The sequence below is a fragment of the Hevea brasiliensis genome, chromosome 8 (assembly GCF_030052815.1).
Source record: "Hevea brasiliensis isolate MT/VB/25A 57/8 chromosome 8, ASM3005281v1, whole genome shotgun sequence".
Taxonomy (NCBI): Eukaryota; Viridiplantae; Streptophyta; class Magnoliopsida; order Malpighiales; family Euphorbiaceae; genus Hevea; species Hevea brasiliensis.
In genome coordinates, this window is record NC_079500.1 from 3,619,636 (window position 1) to 3,646,767 (window position 27,132).

The following is a 27,132-nucleotide window of genomic DNA, read 5'->3' on the forward strand; positions in this document are numbered from 1 at the left end:
AGATTATCCACATTATTGGGATTAGACCTGGCCAAGGGCTGGTTTGGCCCGTGTATTGGATCAGAACAATTTAGGTCTATGGTTTTAGGCCTTGAACTGGTTCTGAACTTGGGTTAGGAGCCGGTTACGGGCCCTACCCCTGAATCAAACCGATGAAATTCAAAAGAATATTTTTTTCCCTAAAATTTATATAGTTTATATCTGAGCTTTTTTAATCTTTTTACATTAAAAATTAAATAAATTATATTTAAAAATTTATTATAGTTTGATAATATTTAGTGCGGAATTGAAATCGTCTTGAAACCATTTCAAACAGAAATTGGGCCGAACTGTGAGATTGGCAGATCCAATGGTTCCGGCTTGAAATTAGATCAGAACCGGTCTGTGGCCGGGTCTAATTGGGACTATGATTTTGCAAGAGCTTTGCTTTGATATTTGATTGTTTGCTCACTGTGGTTCTTAAGAAATATCTCACAATTGTTATATGCTAGTTGTTAGGGAAGACCACATGGATGGTGTAACATATAAATCTCCGAATTACAAAATTACTCACTCTTCAGTAAGTTGCAATGTGGGGTGATGCTTATGAATAATCTTTAAAAGCTCAGAGAAGTGGAGATCATCTGCAACTAAGCAATATCTGCCACTACCTGAAGGAATCTCGAGGGCTTGAACATGTGTAACAGCAACATCTCGAACATCAATTGACCTATAATATGCATCAGGGTATGTTTTTGCTCTTGCACTCAAAAGATTAACAGATTGTATTAGAAGAAATTAAGCAAAACGGAGGAAAATAAGTCGTGTAGCCAATCCAGGATTGACTGGGATTGAAAATGAGTTGCGTTGGTAAGTGTTTTTACTTTGTTTCTTACATCTTCTATCAGATTTATTTACTACGTCTTCTATCAGATTTGTTTACTACATCTTCTATCACATCATTTCCAAGAGAAACATGCTTATAATCCAAGATAGTTGTGGAAAAATATCATTTACAAAGTTGAGAATCATCTCCACAGTTTCATTTAGAGTTGGTTGTAAGAGAGTATCAATCACATATCCTGCATGTAACCAAGTTAATTGAATTCTCTTTTACAAATCTCCAAGTTGCCTCCTCTGCTAAGGTTTTTGCAAGCATATACCAAAACTGGAAAGAAATGAAATAATGTTGCGTTGGCATACAAGAAGTGAAGAACAATGGAGAAAACAACTGAGAAGCATGAAGATGGTTATTTCCTCTATCTTTTCTTTTTCGGTTCATTTGGCTTTTACTGAGACTTGGGGTTGAAACCTTACAGCTCTGAAGACAACCACTAAGCTTAAGCTCACTGTTTATTTTCCTCTCTTTTACATCACTGCATCTGATAGTGAAATTGCAGAAGTAAAAAAGCAAATTAGCACATAAACACACCTTCAATTTCTTGCAAACTTGAAATCCAAGTCTCATCAACCACCACATCAGGAGTCACAGGCTTTCCACTAAATGCCATTGTTGCCAGAGAAAATGTTATAATCACTCTCTTTACAGACTGAACTTTTGTGCATGATTTAAGAACATTAAGTTTTCCTTTGACGGCTGGATCAATTAGCTCTTCCTGAAATGCAGAAAGAAATGGAAATATTTATTAAATGAATAGTTTACAAGGAAATGAATGAAATGCATTAGTCTTCAGACCAGATTAGCTAATTACCTAGCATAAGCCAGTAAAGTTTGATGAATGCTTTAACATATCAAGAGGATTTAAGGAGATGAAAGGGATGAGAGAGGAACCTAAGGATCAGTAATTGAAAATATTGCAGGTGATGCTGTATGGAAAACTCGTTCACACCCATCAATTACAGCATCAAAAGACCCTTCTTCCAGTAAATTTGCTTTGAACAAATGAAGTCTTTCCTTTGCCCCATCAAGTGCAAGCAAGTGATCTGTTTTCTTTGGATCACCTATGTCACATTTAAATAGAATTGACTATGTGAGTGAGATTTTAGGGAGAAAAGTTCAGCACTAGTTACATTTTTGAAGTCTTTTGATCAAATTATATTTATCTGCACTAAATTTTTAAAGTCATCTTTGATTGAACAAAAAAAAAAAAAAGTAATGTGATCTCTCATATTTCACTTTTTCACTTTTTCCTGGTTAGAAAAATTGATAAGTTCAACTCATATTTCACATTTTCATGGTTAATAAAGTTTGTTTATCAAGTTTCTCTGATACTTCAGTTTCTTTTTTGTCATACCTCAATTCAATTCACAAGCAACATTTTGATCTTTTTTGAGGCCTTGTGAAATCATGTTCATATGCTAGATGAAAAATTATTTCTTAGACTGCATCCATCATATAAGATATATAGTGGATCCACTTATTTTACATATGGATTAAGTTCATATTTTAAGTTTATGATGAATTAAATCTAAATAAAAAAATTTGAACTTAACACCACATGCAACAAAAACCAATAACCATGGAATTGGAAAATAAAAAATTCATAAATTGTTAAAAATTTCTTAATAAAACTTTCAAAAGGGCTATAAAATCATGAGACCCAATTGGATTTTTCTTGTTTAGGGTGGATAATACAAGATATAAGATATGTGGTGAGATCTAACTCAACTTTACATATCCATAATGACCGAAGTCTACCTATATATTACTTTAAAAATCTATGCCTTACCTTAACAAACAATAACTTATTTCTCAGATCAAAACAAGAAAACCTAAATAATAATTGAGATTTTAATTACATTGGGATGAAAAATTAGAATCAAACTAGAATATTAAAGCTCAAAATTAAGCAGAAAAGCCACAAACATCAAGTGACCTTACCACCTTGAGCTCCAATGAGAGGACCAAGAAGAAAAGACAGGAAAAAGACACAGAAATTTTACCTTGCTAAGAAAGCTAAATCAGACCCAAAATTTAAAAACTCGAACATTAAACTCAAAATGGATACACTACGAAGCTAAAAGATAGGAGAGGAAAACTCACTCGAATCACGAACAGTGGCCTTAACTATGTAGCCTCGTTCAAGTAAGAGCTTAACCATCAATGAAGCTATGTAACTTGAAGCTCCTGTTACACACACCACTTTTCCTTCTAACCAGCCATGAAGCTATGTAACCTGAAGCTCCTGTTACACACACCACTTTTCCTTCTCCTCTACTCATGATCTTGCTCTCTCTCTCCCTCTCTCTCTCTTTCTCTCTCTCTTTGTCTCTGAGAATTTGGAAGACATACGCATATATAGGCACGGAAAATTATTACCAGCAGGATGGATGGCATTGAACGCTTGGAGTTTTATGTGAGCAATGATCAAAAAGCAGATAAAATTTAACAAAATTACTTTCTGCTGCTCGCACTTTAGATTAAACAACATTTTAGTTGATTACTTTTATTTATTGTTTTTTAACAATTAATTGGAATTTAAACTCTCAAAATTTCACAATTTTAAAATATAATTCTGATACTGCTAAAGTAAAACTCATTAATTCATCAATTTTAAAAGTTAATTAACTTTGAAATTCAAGTGCTTGTCTTATAATATATGAAATTAATAATTTTAATTTTAATATTTTTTTTTTCAAATTTTCTTTTGTATTAAAAGGGGATAATATTATTTAAAATAAAATCTCAAAACTAAAGTATATGATATTTTAGCAGAAATTGTAATATATAGAAAATCTTTTAACTCGCTTTTGAAAAGGCAATGATGTAATTGTAAAAGAAAAAGGAGAGGATATAATTATTAAGTGTGTATTTTTCCAAATTTTAACATTTTTTTAAGTATACAGTTTTTTACAATTGGATCGGAAGTAGTATTCAAGTAAAATTCTCTCAACAATCACGGCTCTAAAATTTAAACCTTTAATCTTGTAGGTAAAATTTATCGAACAAATACCATGACACTGATTTAGCTACTCAATGAATTTTTTTTTTCATGTCTGACTATAATGCTAAAAAAAAGGGAAATTAATTTTTAGTGTTTGGGCTATGGTAGAAAAATACTAATTTTCTTTTAGTTTATAATATTTTTTTTCATTAATACGAGAAAAAAATATAAAAATGATAAAATTTGATAACAGTTACAAACTGCCATTAATTTTTAATCTGCAGAGCATATATCAAAGAAAAGAAATCTACATATTAATATAGACTATGGGAATTAACAAGCATTACATAGAGACTTTGTATTCATGTGCAACAAGTATTACAAAAAATCAAAAGCATGGACAGCAATGCACCTCTTTTTGGCAGCAAGAATCAAACCTTGATACATTATCTCAGCTCCATTTGGCTTGATTTGTTGTAATTGTTTATCAAAAAGCAAGCAACTATAACCACCACAAACGTCCTGATAGTTGAAAGTGAAATGAATTAGCAATACTTTAGAGAGAAATCTTGAATTCAATGCTGTGTGTCCACAATTGCTGATTCTTAAACTGACAGGAAGGACCTTTTAGAATTCAAATGATTGAGCAAATCCTCTGCAGCTTCGTTTCTTGAATTTGAGATAATAGTAGTAGTATTAGTATAGTGGTGAAAGTGGAAGTGAAAAGAGGCAAAGAAATGAGATTAGACATGGTGGCTCTGTGCCGAGGAAAGTAGATAATAGAGTGATCAAAGGCTCAGTTTTGAAGTGACTTCAATTTCAAAAAATGATTTTTCTTGCTTGGATTATATATATAAGATTTATTTATTAAATATATAATCATATATATTTGCATTTTGAATTTATAAACGAGTCTATGCAGAAACTTCCTTTCAAGAAAAATATTAGAAATGATAAAATATTTTTGATAAACTTAAGATTACGCTTAGATTCTGAGCTATTATTGATTATTCAAGTTCTAGAGAGGGAGTAAACCAGAATCATACTAGATAATTTTAGTTATAATCTGTTTTAATTTTCAGTATAAGGTGGTGCAGTTTCAGTTTAATTTAAATGTAGTTTAAATTTTTACTCTTGACAATTTCAGTTTAATTCAAAAATAATTTAATTCATGTGATACCTTCTAAAACTATATTAAAAAAAAAAATAATTTGATTTATGCGAATTGTGAATTTCGGCTGATTCTAAAATCTAAATCAAAGCCTTAGGAGAGAGGTCCTTAGTTGACTCCAATAATCCGGCTCAGGGGCTGGTCCAGTTCGCTGAAGTCAAACTTTCAAACGCAGGCGGAGACATGGTTTTTGTACAGATGAACGATGTCGTTTAGCTTCACGGCCGGGAAAGACAAAGAAAAAACAAAAGAATCTTTAAGCCACGATTCGTAGCGATCCAACGGCGCAGAGAACATGTAAGCACTAAGCACAGTCCCCAAAAACTCAAACCTTTTAAACCCTCGAAAAACCCCAACTCCTTATTCAATCATCTGCAAATATCACAGAGCCAAAAACCCAAAACCTCCCCCAATTCCAATATTGAAACTTTCCCGACAATGCATATAAATATACACTGATAGGTCCTCAATTTCAGAGCAATTAGAAAAATGGATGTGGAAACGGTGAATAACGTGATATGTCAATTCACCTACCGGGAAGGGACGGCTTTGGAAGCTCCGTTGTATCTTCCACAGAATGCCGGTCCTCAAATGCTTCAACAAATCGTCAATGAGCTTCTCAACAATGTAAGTTTCTAAATTCCTGTTGTTCTATGTATCAGCGTGATACTGGGTCCTTTTGGTCGCTGAGAAATTGATGGTAAAAGGAATATAATAATTGGTTGTTGAACATCTGTAATTATGGAATGAATAATTAATAGGGTTTGTTATTGGCAAAGTAAAGTTAAATTCTTGATGGGTTTTTTAAAAACTTAAAAGAGAGTAGTATTTTGGGCTAGCATAAATAACAATGCATTACTGCTAAAAAGGAAGAGAATAAGAAAACCTGAGACACTGCTGCTGAATTCTGCATTTTTGTTCGTTCAGGAAGAGAAGTTGCCATATTCTTTCCACATATCAGACCAGGAGCTTCTTGTTCCACTTGAAACTTACTTACAGAAAAATAAAGGTCAGTGATGTTACAAAAAGGGAAAAGAGTAAAATTTCAATATGCAAAACATAATCTTTCTATTTTAAGGCTTCAGGTGAGTTTTTTTTCTTTTTGGTTGATTTATGGGCTCAAAAATTTTTTTCAGTTTCTGTGGAGAAGGTACTTTCCATTGTTTGTCAACCACAAGCTGTTTTTTGAATCCGTCAAGTTATTCGTTGTTCAGCAACTATTGCTGCTATGACATTGGTTTTATTCTCGTACTGACATTGTAGTTGCATTTACATTAGAACTGTTGTACAACAGCCTCTGCATTTATGACATCATAACTGTTTGCGGTATATTCAAGTTTGATGATAGTTCTGTACTTAAAACTAACTGATGATATCTTGTCAGCCAGGATTACTGAACTGCTCATTGTCTTTTGGTATTTGAACACACTTTAATTGCACGGTTGAATAAAATGCAAGAAAGTTGGCTTTATTTTTTTTGGCATTAAGGGTTTGTGATTAGGGTTTAAGGATGCTTGTGCTGGCTGTTCGCTATAAGGGATGCTCCAGAGTTGATATACTAGTACAATTAAAGCTAAGAAGTTATTAGAATAAGGATTTCTCTTAATTTATTTTTGAATTCTGAAGTTTTTCAATCATATACATGTTAATATGAGACCTATGGTTTGTCTTTCATTTCCTGTCTATAGAAAAGAAATTATCTTTATAACGTAAAAAATATATGCCGAGGGAAATATTTGACAAGTTTGATCAGAACTACTCTTGATTGATGGTAAACTCCTAATATGTGAATTTCATTCAAAGTTGGAAGATGAAAAGATACTTTCCAAGCAAATGGATTAGTTGTGCAGCAGATGATTTGCTGTTCCAGTCATGGTACCTTTCTGCACATGGTTGCTTTTGGCTTTGGTGCTAAAGGAATGCGTTTGTCCTATTTGTAAATGAGTAGCATGGGCCAAGTTTATTAGTTTCTTTGGGTTGATTCAACAGCATTCATTTTAGTATTACTCATTTGTTTTCTTAGATGTGGTGTTGTTTTGTGACCGCAGGTCACGCAGAAGCTGTACTTTCAGTTGCTTTTAGTCCTGATGGGCGGCATTTGGCAAGTGGCTCTGGAGATACCACTGTTCGTCTGTGGGATCTTAATACCCAAACACCGATGTTTACGTGTACAGGTAATACTTTCCTTGCCTAGTTAAGGTTACTCCTTAAAACATCCACATGCACACAGAAAGACACATTTCAAGAAAAGCATTTGGATATTTGAAACATGTTTTTTGATCTATTATAGCGGCCAGGGTAAGTTTTCCAATTGATTCACTTGGATCTCTGATTGCTTATCTTAACATATGAAGATGATCTCCTGTTCTTAATGTTTTGACTGGATACGTTTGCTGATTGTTGCACTCTACAGGCTTGGCAAAGGGAATCTGCTTTGATCTGTGCATGCACGCACATGTAGTGATAATTGATGTGTCTCCTGTCAGAGTTAGCATCTAAATTGAGTTTAGATGGTCACCCCTTTTCATTAATCATCATATTTTTTGTATTGACCCAAGATTATTCCTTAATTAAGGGCACAAGAATTGGGTTCTTTGTATTGCATGGTCACCGGATGGTAGACGTCTTGTGAGTGGGAGCAAGGCTGGAGAGCTTCAATGTTGGGATCCTCAGACAGGAAAGCCATCAGGCAATGCACTTGTGGTAAGTCTGTATACTTAAATGACTGATCACTAATATCTAACTTTATAGTTAATTACTGTTTTTCTTGCTGTTGATGTATTCTTAAATTGAGTTATCCCACCTCGGGTTGCATATGCTCCTTTGGATTGTTCTTTGTTCTCATGGGTATTGCTGGGTGCTAAATCTCTTCCTGACAAGACCATGTTCCCTTATATGCGAGCATATCTTCTTATATTTATATAATAGTCAGGGGTGAAAAGGTGAGTCTTGGTGCAATTAAGGTTGCTCCCCTGTAACCTAGAGATCATTCGGAGCCTCCTCAAAACCCATAGTGAGGGAATTTGTCAGCTTTGAGACTCCATTTATTCTTCATTGTTGTACATTTTATTGTAATTATTCATGGCTGAACTGAAGTTTTGAACCTTTATGATTGTGGAGAATCTTTAATAGTTATATTCTATTCTTGACTAATTACAATACAAGGGCATTCTGTTTTGAAAAATAAATAAATATTCCCCATAGTCTTGTTGTTATTAGTTATAAGTTTCCCTTTTAAAGTTGAAGATAATTTCAGTGTATATAGCTCTCTTTATCTAGTGAAAGTCTGTCGCATTAGAAATTTGCTTCTTCCATTGTTTGTGAAATGTAATGATTGATTAAGTACCATTTTTTTTTTCTGGGCAACTATAACTAGTAATTCGTTTACTTTGACTAAATTTCTTAGCAAAAACTAATTCTGATTCTACAAATTTGCATCAAAATTGCATCAATCTCTTGTTCCTCTCAAAGATTTTTGAAATCTTCACTGTTCAAATTGTCATAACATATTTTATTTGATCTTTTAATTGATGTTCTGCCTAAAATAAAATCTAGATACTAATAATATTTGGATTTCCTTGTCTTAGGCCACAAAAAATGGATTACCGGCATCTCTTGGGAACCAGTCCACTTGAATGCTCCTTGTCGTCGGTTTGTTAGTGCTAGCGGAGATGGTGATGCACGCATATGGGATGTTTCGTTAAGGAAATGTGTTATCTGTCTCACTGGTCATACACGTGCAATAACTTGTGCGAAATGGGGTGGAGTTGTTGTAATTTATACTGGGTACACATTTTTCTTCATTCTCCGTATGAATTAGCTTATTGTCTTTCATGACTGGGGCAAGAGTTAAATTTTGTTCTTATTGTTACCAATTTTTTGTTCCTTTCTCATTCTCCTAGAATGTTTTGCTTTAAGCTTCTAAACTCTAGGATGGGAATTCATTGTGATGAAGGCCATTGTCATCTACTCAATTTCTCTTTCACATTCATCATTCCTTTGCAGGTAAAATCAACAGCATTTCTTAATTATTTGGTGTTTATTCAAATTTTTGTACTGCTAAATGCAGAGGTTGAAAGACCACTTGTTCTGAAAACAAAGTGAGATTCAACAGCATATTTCTTCCAGACAAGAAACATCAAAAACCCATAGTTTTACTTTCATTTAATATGGATTTTCAGGAAAAATTGGAGTATCCAGAAGTTCTTCCAAAATATGTAAAGCATTTGTCCCAAATTGAAGCCTTATTTATCTTAAACCTTATTTTCTATCCAAGAGTAAATTTCTGCATGCATACGTTCTTGAGGAGTGGGATATAAATTCTGAATCATTTTGACTGGACTTCACTTTCTCCGAACACTGGCTCATCAAGTATGAGGAATCATAGGGATGCTGTTGAAATTCTAAAATAGGAAAGTGGAGAGCAAATGCAAAGGGCTGCTGAATTAATGCATTGGCAGGTCATGCTACTATCTATCTTATTCTTTTTTGTATGTAATTCTGCCTTCATTTTCTTTTCGTGGATATAAAGGATTAATTTGATTCAATGTGCAGAAGTTATTAGAACAAACATTAAAAACCAAAACAATGTCATGGCAGCAATTACTTGATTGGCTTGACAGAATTCGCATGCGCAGAACCACAATTAATGGGTTGGGCCTTCCACACAAGAATTTCCACACATTGGATTACAACTTCGGAGTCTTCCGCCAGAAGATTCATAAAAAGGTATGTCTCCTTCTCGAAAAAACATTTAAAAGATCTAGAGTGAAACTTCTAACTCAGATTATGTGTGCAGTGGTTGGGCAGTAAAAACATAATGTAAGCACTCTACTTCAATTCTGTGTTCAAAAACAAGCAATGCAATGAGTAGTAAGCATTCATATATGAAATTCTCCTAATTATTGCTTGCAATGTAAATTTGTCACTTAATAATAGTTCTGGCTTGAACAGATGCCAAAATATCATCAATGTCAAAACCCTCCATCCAGCAGTCATCTTCATAACTTCACTGGCGGCAAAGATGACAGAGATGCACTAGCCTATGCAGGTTGTGTCCTCAGCATCCCGGAGTAAAGCTCACAGGGATAAGATTCCTGCTTGATGACAATTCAGAAAACATCTCTGAAAAGCTGGCAGTTATAGAATAAATCTTGTTGAGCTGGAAGCAGAAATGAAACATGTTGTATTAGAGTGGTTCTCTGCAGCTATAATTTCCCAAGTTGTGTGTTCCATTTTTGGTGGTTTTGGACTTCACAAATGCAACATGTTGGTCTTGCAACTGTCCCAGATTTTTTTCACTTAACACATAAGCCATAGGTTGGGTGTTCCATGGGGTTGATCTGTTGATCAAGGTCTTAGTTTGGCTTACTTTGTTAAGTTTTTCCTGGATTTCTCTAATAAAATCTGACTTATCCGAAAAAGAAATGAAGCTGGACGATGAGAGTTTTGCTCACTTCTTTGAAAAACATGTTTCAGGGTTTAGTTTCTCACTCAAGACTTCTGTTTTGATCATCCAACATGCAATACACAGAGTTGTGAATACCGCATTTTTGTTTATAATTTCTCTGATATTAAATAGTTTGCTTAATATGGTATTCATTTGTTCATTCAGCGCAAATAACAGAAAATTTTCCCTTGTATAAATTACAGGAACTAGCAGTAATTGAAATATCCAAAATCTGAATGGCTGGCCTTCGTAAAATCAGAACAAGCAATTGTAATTCTGTCAAATCTTTCTGCTGTGCAGATAGGGACGAATTTGACCAAACTTGATAGAAAATCACTGACTTAAAATGATCTTCATCTACCAGTCAAACAAGTGACACATGAAATATTATTTATTTTACACAATATATACAAACATTAATATTTATTTTTAAATGTGTTGGTCCACTTATTTCAAATGAAGACAATCTTGAAGAGCAACAATTTCTTGCTGCAGTAGGGAGCTAAAGACAATGAAGCCGAAAGTTCAATGTAATATTTTCCTTGCTTTCCATCCAACAGCCAAAATCAAATGCTAAGGAAGCCCTTCTTCTTCAAGCTTTTAATAGTGTCCTTCAAACTCACCTCCAAAGGAATGGAGTCAATACCCAAAGTTTTCGCTTTTTCCTTTGATATCCCATACTTTGTTAAGTAATTCAATCCAGGGCCACTCCTGCCATGGACAAACAAAATAAGACCCTTAACTGTCGGAATTGGCAGATGTTTATGATGAGTCATTAAGGGTTCATATCCATTTTAGAATGAACTTCAGATCATATTCCATGATCCTTACTGAAGTCTCATAATTATAAAACTTGCTCATCAATATAGCTAGTCCAACATAAGCATTATTCAAGATTGCAAAAAAATAAAAAACAATACTTTTCTGGAAGTTGCAATGTAGGATAATGTTGATGCACAATCTTCCAGAACCTCAGAGAAGTGAAGATCTCTCTCAATTAAACAATATCTGCCACTAAGCTGAAGGAATCTCCAAAGCTTGAATATGTGCATATGCAACATCTCTTACATCAACATATCTATAATATGCATCAGGATACTCTTGAGCTCCTGCAATTAAAAAAAAAAAAAAATCGATCAATTGCTCCCCAAGAAATCATGTAAAATTGTGTGGTTAAATTAAGGCAAAACTTTTAAGCTATTTGGTAATCATATGGACATGTCATCATATGAGAGTCCAGAAATTTGTCAAGGTGAAGCCAACATTAAATACTTAAAATTTACATGGAAGATAGCTTATATTTATCATAAATAGTTGCTGGAGCATACTATTTATGAGGTTCAAAAGCATCCCCACAGAGTGATTAATAGTTGGCTGCAAAAGAGGACCAAGGACAAACAAGGGATTTATTGTTACCAAATCCATCCCGTTGTCTTTTGCAAATTACCAAGCAGCCTGCTCAGCCAACGTTTTTCCAAGTTGATACCAAAGGTGGAGAAACAAAAGGCCAAATTATCTCATAAACAAAATACTAATTAAGGTATCAAATTCAAGTCGATTTAAGTGTATAACTCACAAGATCCAATTGGGACGGATAAATTGAGAAGTAATCAAGATTGATGTGCTCAAGGGCAGACCGTGATGGTCATATCCCTTTTTCATCTTCTTTTAAGTTACTAATTTCAGGGATAATGAGGACAGTTATAATAGTAGACGAACCTTCCGTTCCACACAAACAGCTGGGTTAGAAAACCAAGTCTCATCAACAATTACATCAGGGGCGAGAGTTTTTCCACTGTAAGGAACAGCGGCAAATGAAGATGTTACAATCACTCTCTTGATAGAAGGCACTTTCACACAAGATCTAAGAACATTAAGTGTTCCCTTCACTGCAGGATCAACCAGTTCTACCTGATACATAGAAATAGTCTACTATGAACAGTTATATCTTATACGACACTAAGCCTATCAAGCAGTAATTATGTCAACATAATCAAATGAAGAAGATATTTAGAAATAAAGAAACATATAGTGCATGAATTACAAGAGAGAATCAGAGAAAATGCAATGCCAAATCAATAGAACAGTAAGCAATTGCAACTTTGGTGCCAAAAGGAAGAAAACTATTGACATATCAAGATCAATTGGAATGAGGTAGTGAAAATGTTGTTGGAGGTGATGGACCTAGGGTCGGCATTGGCTTTAAGAGATACAGGGGAGGCTGTGTGGAAAACAGCTTCATACCCATCAACTGCAGCATCAAAAGATCCTTCTTCCAATAAATCAGCTTTGAGCAAGTGAAGTCTTTCCTTGGCTCCCTCAAGAGCAAGCAAGTGTGCTGTTTTCTTCAGATCATCTGAGGTACAGAATACAGATTCAAAGAGCTGAAGAATGAATCCAATGACAACACTGAATGTTCTATTGAAAAAAACAATATAACAAGCAAACTAATTTAAGATTTCACATCAGTTCAGTAAAATTTCACTCATATATCTCCCTCCTTATTGATTGGTACTAATTTCATCCGTTTGTTTATAATAAAGATACATGAAAAATTAAGTCATGTGGCTACTTAACCAAAATGAGGGCTGACTCAATTCATTCTTTAACAAGCAAATTGCAGGATGATATAAAATTGTCAATAATCAACAATACCACAACCAGCGTAAAATTTTGTCACATCTTATGATATGGAATCAACAATACCACAACAAAAATGCTAGGAGCAATTAAATTCCCCTGAGATTTTATTACTTGGAAAAAGAAATTAAGTCAAACCCAGAACTAAAACATAAAAAATTACATCCACAGCCGCACAGGCACAACCAGAGTCAGTGTAAAATAAAACCCAGAAACCAGAATTTGAAAGCTGAACCTCATTCAAAGAAACTAAGGTTCATAAATGACCCAACTGAGCTTGTAATAGGCAAAAAAAAAAAAAAAAACAGAAAGGTTGGGAGACATTTACTTGGGTCACGAACAGTGGCTTTGACAGTGTAGCCTCTTTGAAGCAAGAATTTGATTAGCCAGGATGCTATGTAACCAGACCCTACTGTCACACAGACCACCTTTCCTTCTCCACTCATTTTCTCTCGGTGAATTAGCTCTAAAAGGTGGAGTCCTTGCGAGGAGAAAAAAAAATTGGAAAAGGAAAGGAAGTAAGATTATGCTTTTTCTCCTTCTGACAAGAGGTAAGTGTTGGATCTTAGAAGCCCTGACTTATGGAGTTATCATACGGTGGGATCGTGATTCCGTGCAAATATATGACATGAGAAATCAATCATGAGAAGGGCAATTAAATATAAATTATCTTAAAAGAATTATTTTTAATATATAAATAAAATTAAATTTTATGAAATTTATTATAATTTAATTATTATTTATTTAAATTAATTTAATAAAATATGTTTATTTTTGTTTTAATTAAAATTATTATTTAGAGAATATCAACTTATAAATAATATTGATATTTAGAAATCAAATAATAATTTATCTTGTAATATATCAGAATAAAATTTCATTTTTTTACTTGACATTTTTCAGGTATTATATATTATAATATTTATACGTAATTATATATGTATGTATAAATTTTTTTTATATATTTTAATAAAATTATTAATATTTAAAAAATAACTTTATTTTTTGAAAGAAAGAAGTTTTTTTTTTTAAAATAACTTAATTTTTTTAATTCAGAAAGTATTTTTCATTATTCATTTCTTAAGCATCTCAAATAAGAAAAACTTTTTCTAATGAAAAAAATTCAAAAAATAAAAAAATTTAAATTTTATCTCATATAAAATTATATAGTTAAAAAAAGTGATTTGCATGTTATTTTTATAAAAAGATAAATCCAATGTGGATTTATTTTTTATTTTATTTTATTTTTTTGAGTAAAGAGAGTAGAAAAATGAGAATTCAAACTTACATCGTTCAACTATTAATCAAAGGTTAAGTTTTATATTTTATTTATTAATTATATGTTGAGATAATAAAAAAATTACTTTTATATATGTTTTTTTAAATTTAATTTGAATAATTTACTTTTAAGTAAATTAAACATGTAAATTTAATATGATGACAAATGATGATGTTTGATGCCATTTAAAAGAATGAAACAAAGATTATAATATAGATATATTTAAATATTAAAGACCATAGAATTAAAGATATAAACCATTAACCAAATGTGTATTTAAAAAAAAATGGGAAGCTTTTTTATTTTCATAAAAACTAATAATGCCAAATCCTTATTTGACAAATAATTTTAGTTTGGTAAAATGTTCAATTTAGTCTCTATATTTATTGGAGAAGTTCAATTTAGCTCATTTTCAATTTTTTATTCAAATTAGTATAAAAGTTTTAATTTAAACTTAATTTAGTCTAAAAATTAAAATTTATGAATTAAATTTCTTGATTTCTTAATTTAAATAAAAAATTAAGAAGTTTAATATTTTAATTTTGGGGTTAAATTTTTTGGTTTCTTGATTTAAGCCTAAAAATTAGAAGCTTAAAATTTTTTTTTTTTTAAGTTAAATTGGATAAAAAATTAAAATGAGTTAAATTAAACTTTTTTGAAGTGTAATTAAATTTTAAGCCATTTTAGTCATTAGATTTTTTGTGTTTGCTAACTAAATTATGAAATTGTTAAAATATACTAATTCTTTATTTTATTTAGCTATATCAAACACGAAATTGCATTCCAAATAAAATTGGATATATCCTTGAAATGGATTTCTTTAAATGGATTTCTTAATTTATCTAATATCTGTATGATAAGAATCACTTATTAAATACTTGAATCTCACATATTTATATTTATAATAAATTATGTCACGACCCAACCTATGGGCCGGACCGGCACTAGGACCTGGGCCAGCTTAAAGCCCCCGAGGCCCGTAGTAAGCCTAACTATTCCTCAAATCCATAACCAGGCCCACAATTTAGACCCAATATGCATATATGATAATTTAAATTAAACTGTTATAATTTCATTTTGGGCCAACTTAGCCCATAACTTTTCAGAAAACTAAAATCAGGGGAGCCCAGCTCAACCCTATTACCTCATTTATAACCATTTAAAACTCATAAAAAAATTTTCTTTTCATTTATTAATAAGAAAACTTGAATTCATACAGTCTCTGATAGGCTTAATGCTACTACTAGCACATGCGGAGTCCTAAATTACAAATTTAGAGAATAATAATACAATTAAGTAATCTTTTCATAACCAGAGAGGAAAGGGACAGTTATTCGAAAAATGTCTCCTCCAAAATGTGGTGAACAGGAGTGAGCGTTCGACTCGAGAGTAAAATATCAATTTTAACCATAATCTCTATAACTATCTAAAACTAATGCACCTGTAGAGTGAAATGCAACATCAACATCATTTTCACATCATAACATCAAAAGGTAATTTGGAGCACTCACACACCGTAGTATCAATCATAACATATGGGAGCCGATCCCTATTCTCTTAAATCCAACCCGTGCCAATTACTCAAGCTCGGACTTCCACTTAATAACCAAATCGAGGGTCCATTACTCAAGCCGTGACTACCCCTCGAAGGATCGGGTCCATTACTCAAGCCGTGACTACCCGTCCTATCCATAGTCCACACCACATCACACGCACGCCAACGCACGCACTCCAAATTACCACAACAACATCCATGGCACATCAACAATTATGAATGCAACATAAATCGTGCCTAGAGTTTAACTACATAAATATATGCATATAAGTGATGCATGGGCATGCTTGAACATATAATAATATCGAAATTACAATTAAAATTAATATTCTACTCACGAACTATTGTGGATGCAGGAAAATAGTTGATCTCGATCACCTAATAATTAAATTATAAATTTATTAGTACTAACTCAAAATAAAACTCTAAAGAGGCAATATTCATAATCCAAGAGGCTCAAATAACACTTCTAAATTCTCAATTTCCACAATCACATCTCATTAATATCACATGGCCCCTCCCGCCTCCAAATCGACTATACTCAAAATTTTAAAAATTACGTTTTAGTCCATATAATTGACATTTTTCAAAAATCCACTCAAACAAGCTCTAAAAATTCTAAAATTTTGCCCAGCTTACATTAATAATATTATAAGGATAAAGCAAAATGAATTTTAATTTTCTAATCACCCATTAATATTTTATTCAAGAATTTTACTCGATTCCATAAGTTTCCAACAACTAACATAATCATAATTCAACCCAATTAATTATTCACATATTTAAACCTCCATCCTCAAGCTTCAACCAATTATATAAAATTTAATTATCTTAATTTCAATTAATCTTATATGCCCACATGCTAAAAATATAACTAAAATCCATCCATATTTCTCAAAAATATTCTAAGATCACCCAAAAATTCAACTAACACCATAGAACATCTCCAAATAATTTTACTTTCATCATATATTTTTCTTAGAATTTTTCTCCAATTTTTCCTGTTTAAGAAACAATTTATACTCCAAGAAATAATAAAAATTGTCTTAAGTTTATCTGTGTCTCAAAAATTCCAAAAATTTATGAGGAAGCCTCTGGAAGTTGAACCATCTCCATAGCTCACCGCCAGCCCCACGGTGGCGGCCGCCGGTCACCGGCGACATTTTCCGGATCTGATCATACCACCATGTTCCTCTCCTCTTCCTCAGTCCATATGTGGTCTCGGATCGTCGATCCAACGGTCGGATCGTCGTAGATCCAAAAGCTTGAAAAACCGAAACTTCTCTCCTCCATATCTCACTCATCCGACCTCCATTTGCTTCAAAATTGGTGTCAAAAGAAAGCTCGGAACAAGCTTTCCAACGCCACCGAATCGCCTCGATCGGACGTGGGAAAGCCGCGTTTCTCTCTCCTCTCCCTCTCTTGCCGCCGTTTCTGGTGGTCTTGGTGGTCGCCGGAGGGTCGCCGGCCGGTGGGGAGCTGCTTGGGACGTCGCCGGCCGGTCACCGGAGAAAGGAAGAAGAAGAAGAGAGGGAAGGAAAGGAAGAGAAGAGAAAATGGGGGGGGGGGGGGGGGTTCCTCCTCCCGTTTTTGATTTTGAATTTTTTTTTTTCTTTTTTTTAAAAGAAAAGTTGGCTGTGACAGTGGGAAACCCACTGCCACACGCCAAAAATCCCATCAGCAATTTTTTTTTTTTTTTTTTTTTATATGGGTTGTTACAAATTAAGTTTGTTGGGGCTGTGCACGATTCTCAGTTTCGAACAAAACCGATGAACCGTACCAAACTAAATGTATTTATACTTTGGTTCGATTTTAGTTTTTCACTAAGAATTGAACAGGAATCATAACAAAACTAAATTGAAACCATACTGAATCAGAATCAAATATATATATATATATATATATATATATATATATATATATATATATATATATATATATATATATTTATAATTACGAACTAAATATAACCTATTATCATATTTTATTTCTCTATATTTTTTTAATAATTTTAATAATAAATACATTAAATTACCTAATTCTTAATTATAAATATACTTTTATATTATATATATGTTAATTCATATTTATATTTATATTTTATAATGAAATATTATATAATTAATAAATAGTTAAAATGTATATTATATGATATGCTATTATATTATATAATATATTTAATTCTAAATTGTATATGCACTTTTTAGTTAAAAATTATATAATTTAGAAATAATTAAAACACGTGTTATATGATAAATTATGTATTAATAATCCAATTCAAAACTTAGATATTAATTTAAATATGACATTTTTTAAGAAAATAATTATATAAAATTGTTTCAAGAACTGATAACTAAATTGGAATTGAAGAACCGAGAATCATACAAAAATTGAAACTGAAACAATAAAGAACCGACCCAGCTCAACTCAACTAAACCTTTATCTCAAAAATTTGGGGTCGGTTATATGGATTCGCTTTCTCCACTCTAAACGATTTTGGGTTAAATTCTCAGAAATTTGTAATGCTTCTAGGTCATGTTGTACTACTCTCCTCCAAGTCAATTTAGGTCTACCCCTTTTTTTCTTTCTATCCTCTAACCTAATGTGCTCTACTTGTCTAACTGGAGCCTCCGTATGTCTACGCTTCACATGACCAAACCACCTCAATCTCCCTTCTCTCAACTTATCCTCAATTGGTACCACTCCTACCTTTTCTCTAATATTCTCATTACGGATTTTATCTAGTCTAATATGGCTACTCATCCACCTTAACATTCTCATCTCTGCAACTCTTATCTTAGATGCATACAGTCCTTCAATGCCCAACACTCACTACCATATAACATAGCTGGTCATATGGCTATACGGTAAAATTTTCCTTTCAACTTATTGAGGATCTTGCGATCACATAAAACTCCCGTGGCATGTCTCCACTTCAACCATCCGGCTTTAATCCTATTATTAACATCCTCCTCACATCCCCTATCTACTTGAAGGACTGAGCCGAGATATTTAAAGTGATTACTTTGGGACAGTACCACTCAATCCAAACTAACTCCTTCCCTATTGCCAGTTTGGCTTTCACTGAACTTGCAATGCATGTATTCTGTCTTCGTTCTACTTAACTTAAAACCCTTTGACTCTAGAGTACTTCTCCAAAGTTCTAGCTTTCTATTGACTCCTTCTCGCGTTTCATCTATCAGAACAATATCATCTGCAAATATCATGCACCAAGGAATACTTTCTTATATATGTTTCGTCAATTCATCTAAAACTAATGTAAAAAGGTAAGGGCTTATAGCTGATCCTTGGTGTAATCCAATTGAGATCGAAAAATCTCTTGTGTCCCCTCCCACTGTGCGCATAATAGTACTTGCTCCTTCATACATACCTTTCAACACTTGTATGTACCTAATAGATACCCTCTTTTATTCTAACACACTCAATAGGACATCTCTTGGAACACTATCATAAGCCTTCTCCAAATCAATAAAAACCATTTGTAGATCTTTCTTCACATCTCTATATTTCTCCATCAAGCTTTTAATGAGAAAGATCGCTTCCATAGTTGAACGACCAGGCATGAAGCCAAATTGATTGAGAGAGATAGAAGTGTCATGACATAGCCGATGCTCCACAACTCTCTCCCACAACTTCATAATATGGCTCATGAGTTTAATTCTCCTATAGTTCGAGCAACTCTGTATGTCTCCCTTATTTTTAAAAATAGGAACTAAAATACTCCTCCTTCATTCATCAGGCATTTTCTTTGAGTTTAGAATCTTATTAAATAATTTAGTTAACCATGCCACTCCCATATCTCCCAAACACTTCCACACTTCAATTGGTATTCCATCGGGTCCACAGACTTTACTTACTTTCATTCTCTTAAGTGCTTCCTTTACTTCTAAAGATCTAATCCTTCTAGTATAATTCACATTCTTTTCTATCATTCTATAGTCTATATTCGCGCTATTACCATTTTGACTATTATTAAAGAGATCATTAAAATAATTTCTCCATCTTTCTTTAATGTCCTCATCTTTCACCAACACATTTCCTTCTTTATCCTTAATGCACCTAACTTGATTGAGATCTTGACATTTCCTTTCTCTCCTCCTTGCTAATATATAAATATCTTTCTCCCCTTCTTTAGTTCTAAGTTTCTCATATAACTTTTCAAAGGCCTGTGCTCTTGCTTGACTAACTGCCTTTTTTACCTCTTTCTTTGCTATCTTGTACTGTTCATATGCCTCATTATTATCATATTTAGGTAATTTCTTATACCATTCTCTTTTTCTCTTCACTGCCTTTTGTACTTCCTCATTCCACCACCATCTCTCTTTTAAGGGTGGTCCATGTCCTTTAGACTCTCCAAGTACTTTTCTAGCTACTTCTCTAATTTTTTATGCCATCTGTATCCACATATCATTGGCCTCCATATTCAGCTTCCATGCTTCGGACTCGAAAATCTCATTTTTAAACTTTACTTGCTTTACTCCTTTGAACTCCCACCACTTTGTTCGAGCTACACTATTTCTTCTGACCTTACTTGAATTATTCCTAAGCTTGACATCCAAGACCACTAACCGATGTTGACTTGTTAAAGCCTCTCTTGGAATGACCTTGCAATCCTTGCATAGAGCTCTATTTGTCTTCCTGGTTAAGAGGAAGTCGATTTGGCTTCTATGTTGTCCACTTTTGAAAGTCACTAAATGTGACTCTCTTTTTATAAAGTAGGTATTTGCTACTATTAGGTCGTATGCCATAGCAAAATCCAGGATACTTTTTCCCTCCTCATTTCGACTCCCAAAACCAAAACCTCCATGAACATTCTCATAGCCTTGTCTATCACTTCCTACATGTCCATTCAAATCTCCACCAATGAAAATATTCTCTTCATTTGGTATGCTTTGTATTAAATCATCCATATCTTCCCAAAACCTTTGTTTACTCTCACTATCTAGTCCTATTTGTGGGGCATAAGCACTAAATACATTTATTGTTTTTCCTTCTAGTACTAGTTTTACTAGTATAATTCTATCTCCTACTATTTTCACAGCTATTACAGCGTCTTTCAATGTCCTGTCTATGATTATGCCCACTCCGTTCTTATTTCTCTCCTTTCCGGTAAACCACAGTTTGTACCCTGAATTACCCACTTCTGTGCTTTTTTCTCCTACCCATTTAGTCTCCTAAATGCAAGCAATATTCACCATTCTCCTTTCCAAGGTATCCACAAGCTCCATTAATTTTCCTGTAAGTGATCCAACATTCCAAGTACCAACCCTGATCCTCCTCGTATCCTGTTCCTTCCTAATTGGTCTCCTTTTATGATATCTTCTATTATTTTCTATGTCTATCTTGTGTTCTGTTCCACTATCTGTTCTACTGTCTATCCTATGGACTAACTTCTTTACACACACCCGTCCATGATGTGGGAACCCTTGCTCACTTAACACCACACCCGGGCATCGGAATGGCGCGTCGCTTTCGGTGAATGCCCTACACCCTTGCATATTTCTCACTACACCCGGGCTCCGATGTAGCGCGTCGTTAGTAGAAGATGCCTCAACATTTATATCATTTGAATCCATATCATAAGGTGCGATAAAATTTTTACGCTGGTTGTCACCTACCTACCGCAACCCTCCTCCTTTATTCGGGCTTGGGACCGGCTAAGCGCAAACTACTTAGGCGGAGTTAAAGAACCGACCCAGAATTGTACCAAAATTTTAGTTTGATTTCGATTTCCAGGCAAACTCTGAATCGAATTGGAACCGCACACCATTGGGTCTACACATATTTCCAAATTCATAATTCAAGCCATAAATGGTGGTATAAATCATATTTCACCACAAAGTACAAACCTTTCCAATGCAAAACCTATATCAAATTCACCACAATCAATACACATTTCATCAAATTGGACTTCTTGAATATCATAATCCTTGTGGCAATGAAAAAGAACATAACAGAAATGCAGACAGAATTCCTTTGCATTTATCTGCATCACTTCTCCTCTAATATAGCATGAATCAAACACCAAGAAAGCTCTTCTCTTTCAGGCATTCAATGGTGTACGCAACACTCACCACCAAGGGAATGAAGTTGATGCCTAAACTTTTAGCTTTCTCCTTTGAAACCTCATATTTCAATGCGAAAGGCTTGTCATCTTCACATCTATTAAGCAAGAAAATCATGAACAGCAATTTCTAGAATTGTGAAATCCTGTATCACTCACCAGAAAAACTTACTTCTCAGGAAGATGCAGAGTAGGGTATTGCTTAGGGACGATCTTCAACAACTCAGAGCAATGTACAACTCTTTCGACTAAACAATATCTGCCATTAGCAGAAGGTTGTTCAAAAGCTTGAATATGTGCAGATGCAACATCTCTAACGTCAACAAATCTGTAAATTTCATTAGGAAATGTTTCTCCTGCATGCAGAAACCCACAATTCATATAGAATGGACTTGTTAGAGATCATTATATTTAATGATAAAAGATTGAGGAAGAGTCTACCATTTATGTAGTTCAGAATAACCTCCATAGTGACATTTAGAGTTGGCTGTAAGAAAGGACCTATCACAAACCCAGTATGTATTGTGACCATGCCAATTCCAACTTCTTTTGCAAATTTCCAAGCAGCCTTTCAGCTATGGTTTTTGCATACAGATACCAATGCTGGAAAACCAAGTAATGGATTAAAAACCATAAAAGGTATTATATTAACGGTTTAAATGAAGTTCTGATAATGACCAATGTGAATATATAGCTTGCAGACGCAGTGATAAGAGCATTGAAAAACCAGGCAATATATGCTTACCCTTATTGACTCACAATAGGTAGGATCTGAAAACCAAGTCTCATCAATTACCACATCAGGAGTCAGAGGCTTTCCATTGAACATAACTGATGCCATTGAAGATGTTATGATCACTCTCTTGAGAGAAGGGACTTTTGCACATTACCTGAGAGCGTTTAGTGTTCCCTTCACTGCAGGATCAATAAGTTCTGCCTGAAAATATACACCAAATCAGGAAATAGCTCCTTATTTTTTGTAGAATTACAAGTTCAATTTCAATTGTCCTTGAGATTACCTGGGGATCAGTTTGTATAAAATAGAGGGCAAGCTATGTGAAATACACCTGCACATCCATCAGCAGAATCAAAAGACCTTTCTTCCAGTAAATTTGCTTTGAACAAGTAAAGTCTCTCTTTAGCTTCATCGAGTGCTCGGAGGTGTTCGGTTTGCTTTGGATCGTCTATGTCATATATATAATCAGAATTAAAAGAGCGAAAAAATGGATTTAGTTTAGGAATAAAATTGTCAAATTTTTTAAGTTGGTTAAGATAGCTTAGCATAAGCTCATAATGAAACCAAGAAACTCCTAGTAGCTGGCTATTAGGGGGCAACTTGGAAATTAAACTTTGAATTGAACTATGCCAAGAAAACTACAGTCAGTCTCCAAGAGCACAAACCAGTGGTGAAAACTTGATTTTGACTCACTGAGATGGGGTGAGAGAAGAACAATAAAACAATCACACCCAGAACCTAAAATTTGAAGATTTTAAGCAGAAGCCAGAAAAATATCATTCTTACTTGATCACACTGAGATAAAAGAAATAAAATCAGAATAAACAAGAATGAGATAGATACTAACTTAGGTCAAGAACAGTGGCTTTTACTATATATCCATGTTGGAGTAATAACTTGACCAGCCATGATGCTATGTTACCGGAACGCCTGTTACACATACTACTTTTCCTTCTCTACTCATTCTCTTCTTCTTTCTCCTAAAGTAACATAAAACATCATTTTCTTATAGGCAGGAACATGAACAGCTAGAAAAGTTGCCACTGACCCAATGATCAAGTGTCCGCCTAATAATACAGGAAATTAATTAAAAAAATTCAAACTTTGACTTATAAATCCCTTAAGAAAATTTTTGAACTAACAAAAAAAATCATATAAGAGCTAAGGACACTAATAATTTGGCTTTCAGATAAGCAATGAGTTAATGGTAGTCGCTTTCATCATTACAGAATTATAATGAAGTTGCTTAGTTGGTCCCCCAATCAAACATGTCAGATGATGGTGATTCTGTTTGTCATATAGTCATCTAGATTATATAATAGGTAATATTTTTTTTTTCTTTTAATTATTCATTTCCTGTTTAATGCCATGGAAATATAGACAAAAGTACAGATGAACAAATGTATACAATTCAAGAATTTGATAAGAGAAGATGCTCTAACCTTGGACTGGATAATCCCAAAAAGCTTGAATATGTCTAAATGCAGCATCTTTAACATCAACAAATCTGAAAACTTTCATTTGGGATTATTCTCCTCCATAGTATAAACCTCCATAGTATAAACCTACAATTTCTCATAGAATGGACTAGTTAGAAGCTAGAAATGTTAGAATAGAGATCATTATTTTTAATGAGAAATGACTGAGAAGGGTTACCATTTATGCAGTACAGAATCACCTTCACACTAACATTACCAGGTCAAGAACTCATCAAAAGTAATTTTTATAATTTTAGTAATTTTCAAGGTAAGAAAGAAAAAAAAAAGGAATCCGACTAATTAAAGTAAACTGGTCAGATCTAATTTCCAGTTGACCAATTAATTTGTCTACTTCGTTCATTTTTTTTTCAGTAGTAGACTAATCCTTGTTAGGCCCACTTTTGTGTCCAAGATCTCGTTACAGGTCTGTTAACAGTAAAATTTGATTCAAAAGCAAAAGCTTTTGCTTTGTCTCGATTCTTTTCTCGATCTATTATTGTTGAAAAACATGAGCTTGTTAAAAGGGAGCTCTAACCTTAGACTCGTTGGAGAAGAGATATTCCAGATCTCAATGTAATTGGAAATAATTCTGCTTAATTTTATTAATTCAAGTGACTCCTTTCATTATACTAGAAAGGAAATATTAATTACAACATAACTAAGAAGGGAAAAATAATAATTAAAATATATTTATTGAGGTCTACCTTCCAATTCCTTATTTATTTGTCTCCTTCAGTTCTCCAAGTATTCAGACATTAAGAAAGCCTTTATCCTTCAAGCTTTCAATGGTGTCTACAACACTCACATCCAAAGGAATGAAGTCAATACCCAAAGCTTTTGCTTTCTCCTTTGATACCTCATATTTTGGTATAAAAGGCTTGTCATCTTGACATCTGCAAAAAAGGAAGAAAAACCCACAAGTGTTTCTCAGAATTCTTGAGATCAATCAGATAAACCGCAATTACAGAACAACAAAGCTTGGAAACAATGCTAAACATTTCATCGTTTTTTAGAGAAACAACATTAACTTACTTTTCAGGAATGTGCAGAGTTGGGTAATGTTTGTGAACAATCTTCAAAAACTCAGAGAAGTGCACAACTGTTCCAACTAAACAGTATCTGCCACTAGCTGAAGCCAATTCAAAAGCTCCAACATGTGCATTGGCAACATCTCTAACATCAACAAATTTGCAATTATCATTTGGAAATGTTTGAGCTCCTGCACGTTGAAAATCCCAGCTACCCCATCAGAAGAAATCATATGCAGAATCTAGTTATAAGGCTAGAAAACAAACATTGTATGCTTGAATTTTACAGGGAATAATAAATACCATTGATGCACTGTGCAAACATCTCCACACTAGGAGAAAGAGTGGGCTGCAACAGAGGACCAATCACAAACCCTGGATGTATGGTAACCAAGTCAATCCCGTTCTCCTTTGCAAATCTCCAAGCAGCCTCCTCAGCAAAGATTTTTGAAATAACATACCAAAGCTGCAAGAACCAATACAAAAATAGATTAACCTGTAAATAAAAATTGCAACAGAAATGTGAAGTACCATATATTCATACCTTCTTTGACTCGCAGAACGCAAGATCCGAAAGCCAAGTCTCATCAACCACAACATCAGGGGTTAGAGGTTTTCCTGTGTAAGAAACTGATGCCATGGAAGATGTTACAACCACTCTATTGATGGAAGGAACTTTTGCACATGACTTGAGCACATTTAGTGTTCCCTTTACTGCAGGATCTATCAAATCTGCCTGAAATATGAAGAATTTAAAAAGAAAAAAAAAACCTGTGAAATTAGATTATAAGAAAGATATGCAGACCAAATACGTGGGGCAAGCATCCCTTGTTTGCATAATAAATTACACAAATTTGAACTCAGATGGGACTTGAGTCTTATAGCTCAAGCCATAGAATTTACGCATATAAGAGATTCCCAGAAAGCTATGGAGAGAAAAAATTGATTAGAATTAGCATCAACTTTACCTGAGGTTCATTTGTTGAAAGAATAACAGGCGAAGCTGTGTGAAATACACCTTCACATCCATCAACTACTGCATCAAAAGATCCTTCTTCCAGCAAGTTTGCTTTGTATAATTGAAGTCTTTCTTTGGCTCCATCAAGTGAACGTAAGTTTTCTGTTTTCTTAAGGTCATCTATGACATTTACAAACAGAATTCAGTACATTCAAATAGAAAATCCAACAAAAGCAATATATGGATAAATGCAGGAGACAAATCATTCGGTAATAACGCTCTCCTTCCATTTGAAGAATTTTCATATCTTCATTTGTGCCTTGACATCAAAGCAATAAAACCCATGTCCTAAAATTTAAAGATTATGCAGAAAACCATGCATAGAAATCACAATAAAACCGAAACCAGGGGGAGACAAAAAAAAAAAAAAAAAAAAAGGAAAAAAGAGATACTAACTAGGGTCACGAACAGTGGCTTTAACTGAATACCCTCGCTCAAGCAAGAACTTAACCATCCAGGATGCTAAGTAACCAGACGCTCCTGTTACGCACACAACTTTTCCTTCTCCACTCATTTGCTATTTTTTCAAAGAGAAAATTTATCAAATAGATTCTTCTCTTAGATGAATATATATAACTTGCAATTTTGGAGTCAGAATTACTTATATTTTGGGGTTCTTTGCATAAGCAGTTAGCTCAACATATTGCAGCTATTGTCATTGCTTACGTCAACATATCAAATCCAAAAGGAGTTCTGGCAAAGATGACCTCTAATTTTTAATTCATTCTGTTTCAGACAGTGATGATTTTGTTTCCATTGTCTGCTTTAACTTGACAAAAAAAAAATATATCTGCCTTGACATCCCCTCAACTGGTCAGAACTCAGAATTAATTTATAATTTAACTAATTAATTTGTCTAATTAGTTCAT

At 33.6% G+C, this 27,132-nt stretch overlaps 6 protein-coding genes, 1 long non-coding RNA gene and 1 pseudogene across 11 annotated transcripts in view; 3 read left to right on the forward strand and 5 right to left on the reverse strand.

Moving 5' to 3' along the window:
* Positions 1-549: 549 nt before the first annotated feature.
* LOC110634303 (phenylacetaldehyde reductase-like) lies at positions 550-1,490 on the reverse strand. The gene is made up of 3 exons (XM_058151976.1): positions 1,412-1,490; positions 938-1,061; positions 550-745 (listed from the first exon to the last, which is right to left on the reverse strand). The coding sequence occupies exons 1-3, from the start codon at positions 1,488-1,490 to the stop codon at positions 550-552; spliced, it is 399 nt and encodes a 132-aa protein (XP_058007959.1).
* A 116-nt stretch (positions 1,491-1,606) lies between these two features.
* LOC110634304 (phenylacetaldehyde reductase-like) lies at positions 1,607-3,192 on the reverse strand. The gene is made up of 2 exons (XM_058150956.1): positions 2,984-3,192; positions 1,607-1,941 (listed from the first exon to the last, which is right to left on the reverse strand). Exons 1-2 carry the CDS (start codon positions 3,039-3,041, stop codon positions 1,772-1,774), a joined length of 228 nt encoding a protein of 75 aa, XP_058006939.1. The 5' UTR covers positions 3,042-3,192; the 3' UTR covers positions 1,607-1,771.
* A 1,975-nt stretch (positions 3,193-5,167) lies between these two features.
* LOC110634273 (notchless protein homolog) overlaps positions 5,168-27,132 on the forward strand; it is a 28,454-nt gene continuing 6,489 nt past the window's right edge. Inside the window, exons 1-3 of one of the 4 annotated variants that reach the window (XM_058150953.1) lie at positions 5,168-5,622; positions 5,923-6,004; positions 7,044-7,698. In XM_058150953.1, coding sequence (XP_058006936.1) covers positions 5,485-5,622; positions 5,923-6,004; positions 7,044-7,189 — 366 coding nt within the window. In that variant the 5' untranslated portion in view covers positions 5,168-5,484 and the 3' untranslated portion in view covers positions 7,190-7,698. The remainder of the gene's footprint in view (positions 5,623-5,922; positions 6,005-7,043; positions 7,699-27,132) is intronic. The other 3 variants (XM_058150951.1, XM_058150949.1, XM_058150952.1) reach the window with 3 other exon arrangements.
* On the forward strand, positions 7,708-9,212 carry LOC131168938 (uncharacterized). Its single transcript, XR_009150465.1, has 3 exons — positions 7,708-8,781; positions 8,898-9,000; positions 9,177-9,212. It is a non-coding gene; the product is annotated as an uncharacterized LOC131168938 (long non-coding RNA).
* LOC110634266 (uncharacterized) lies at positions 9,315-10,604 on the forward strand. Its single transcript, XM_058150955.1, has 3 exons — positions 9,315-9,455; positions 9,550-9,723; positions 9,949-10,604. Exons 1-3 carry the CDS (start codon positions 9,423-9,425, stop codon positions 10,069-10,071), a joined length of 330 nt encoding a protein of 109 aa, XP_058006938.1. The 5' UTR covers positions 9,315-9,422; the 3' UTR covers positions 10,072-10,604.
* Positions 10,818-13,670, reverse strand: LOC110634272 (phenylacetaldehyde reductase-like). 2 transcript variants are annotated; one of them, XR_009150462.1, is made up of 4 exons: positions 13,413-13,574; positions 12,164-12,355; positions 11,365-11,553; positions 10,818-11,155 (listed from the first exon to the last, which is right to left on the reverse strand). XR_009150462.1 is itself a non-coding variant. In XM_058150954.1 (2 exons), the coding sequence occupies exons 1-2, from the start codon at positions 13,528-13,530 to the stop codon at positions 12,568-12,570; spliced, it is 351 nt and encodes a 116-aa protein (XP_058006937.1). In that variant the 5' UTR covers positions 13,531-13,670; the 3' UTR covers positions 12,435-12,567. The 2 variants fall into 2 exon arrangements, 1 of the variants encoding a protein (XP_058006937.1); XM_058150954.1 differs by lacking the exons at positions 10,818-11,155; positions 11,365-11,553; positions 12,164-12,355 and adding an exon at positions 12,435-12,800 and having other exon boundaries at positions 13,413-13,670.
* LOC110634269 (phenylacetaldehyde reductase-like) lies at positions 21,722-24,291 on the reverse strand (annotated as a pseudogene).
* On the reverse strand, positions 24,792-26,853 carry LOC110634268 (phenylacetaldehyde reductase). Its single transcript, XM_058150947.1, has 6 exons — positions 26,660-26,853; positions 26,214-26,383; positions 25,790-25,981; positions 25,549-25,711; positions 25,250-25,436; positions 24,792-25,110 (listed from the first exon to the last, which is right to left on the reverse strand). Exons 1-6 carry the CDS (start codon positions 26,775-26,777, stop codon positions 24,966-24,968), a joined length of 975 nt encoding a protein of 324 aa, XP_058006930.1. The 5' UTR covers positions 26,778-26,853; the 3' UTR covers positions 24,792-24,965.

Excerpts from the sequence above, each read along its gene's own strand:
- LOC110634303 (XM_058151976.1), bottom strand. The coding sequence starts at position 1,490 with ATGGCATTTAGTGGAAAGCCTGTGACTCCTGATGTGGTGGTTGATGAG. Across the intron at positions 1,062-1,411 it reads AAGTTTGCAAGAAATTGAAG|GATATGTGATTGATACTCTC; the intron begins GTGTGTTTATGT and ends GGTTACATGCAG. Across the intron at positions 746-937 it reads ATGTTTCTCTTGGAAATGAT|TGCAAGAGCAAAAACATACC; the intron begins GTGATAGAAGAT and ends TAATCTTTTGAG.
- LOC110634304 (XM_058150956.1), bottom strand. The coding sequence starts at position 3,041 with ATGGTTAAGCTCTTACTTGAACGAGGCTACATAGTTAAGGCCACTGTT. Across the intron at positions 1,942-2,983 it reads GGCCACTGTTCGTGATTCGA|GTGATCCAAAGAAAACAGAT; the intron begins GTGAGTTTTCCT and ends AATGTGACATAG.
- LOC110634266 (XM_058150955.1), top strand. The coding sequence starts at position 9,423 with ATGCAAAGGGCTGCTGAATTAATGCATTGGCAG. Across the intron at positions 9,456-9,549 it reads CTGAATTAATGCATTGGCAG|AAGTTATTAGAACAAACATT; the intron begins GTCATGCTACTA and ends TTCAATGTGCAG. Across the intron at positions 9,724-9,948 it reads GCCAGAAGATTCATAAAAAG|ATGCCAAAATATCATCAATG; the intron begins GTATGTCTCCTT and ends TGGCTTGAACAG.
- LOC110634272 (XM_058150954.1), bottom strand. The coding sequence starts at position 13,530 with ATGAGTGGAGAAGGAAAGGTGGTCTGTGTGACAGTAGGGTCTGGTTAC. Across the intron at positions 12,801-13,412 it reads AGCCACTGTTCGTGACCCAA|ATGATCTGAAGAAAACAGCA; the intron begins GTAAATGTCTCC and ends TCTGTACCTCAG.
- LOC110634268 (XM_058150947.1), bottom strand. The coding sequence starts at position 26,777 with ATGAGTGGAGAAGGAAAAGTTGTGTGCGTAACAGGAGCGTCTGGTTAC. Across the intron at positions 25,982-26,213 it reads TTTCAACAAATGAACCTCAG|GCAGATTTGATAGATCCTGC; the intron begins GTAAAGTTGATG and ends TTCATATTTCAG. Across the intron at positions 25,111-25,249 it reads ACTCTGCACATTCCTGAAAA|ATGTCAAGATGACAAGCCTT; the intron begins GTAAGTTAATGT and ends CCTTTTTTGCAG.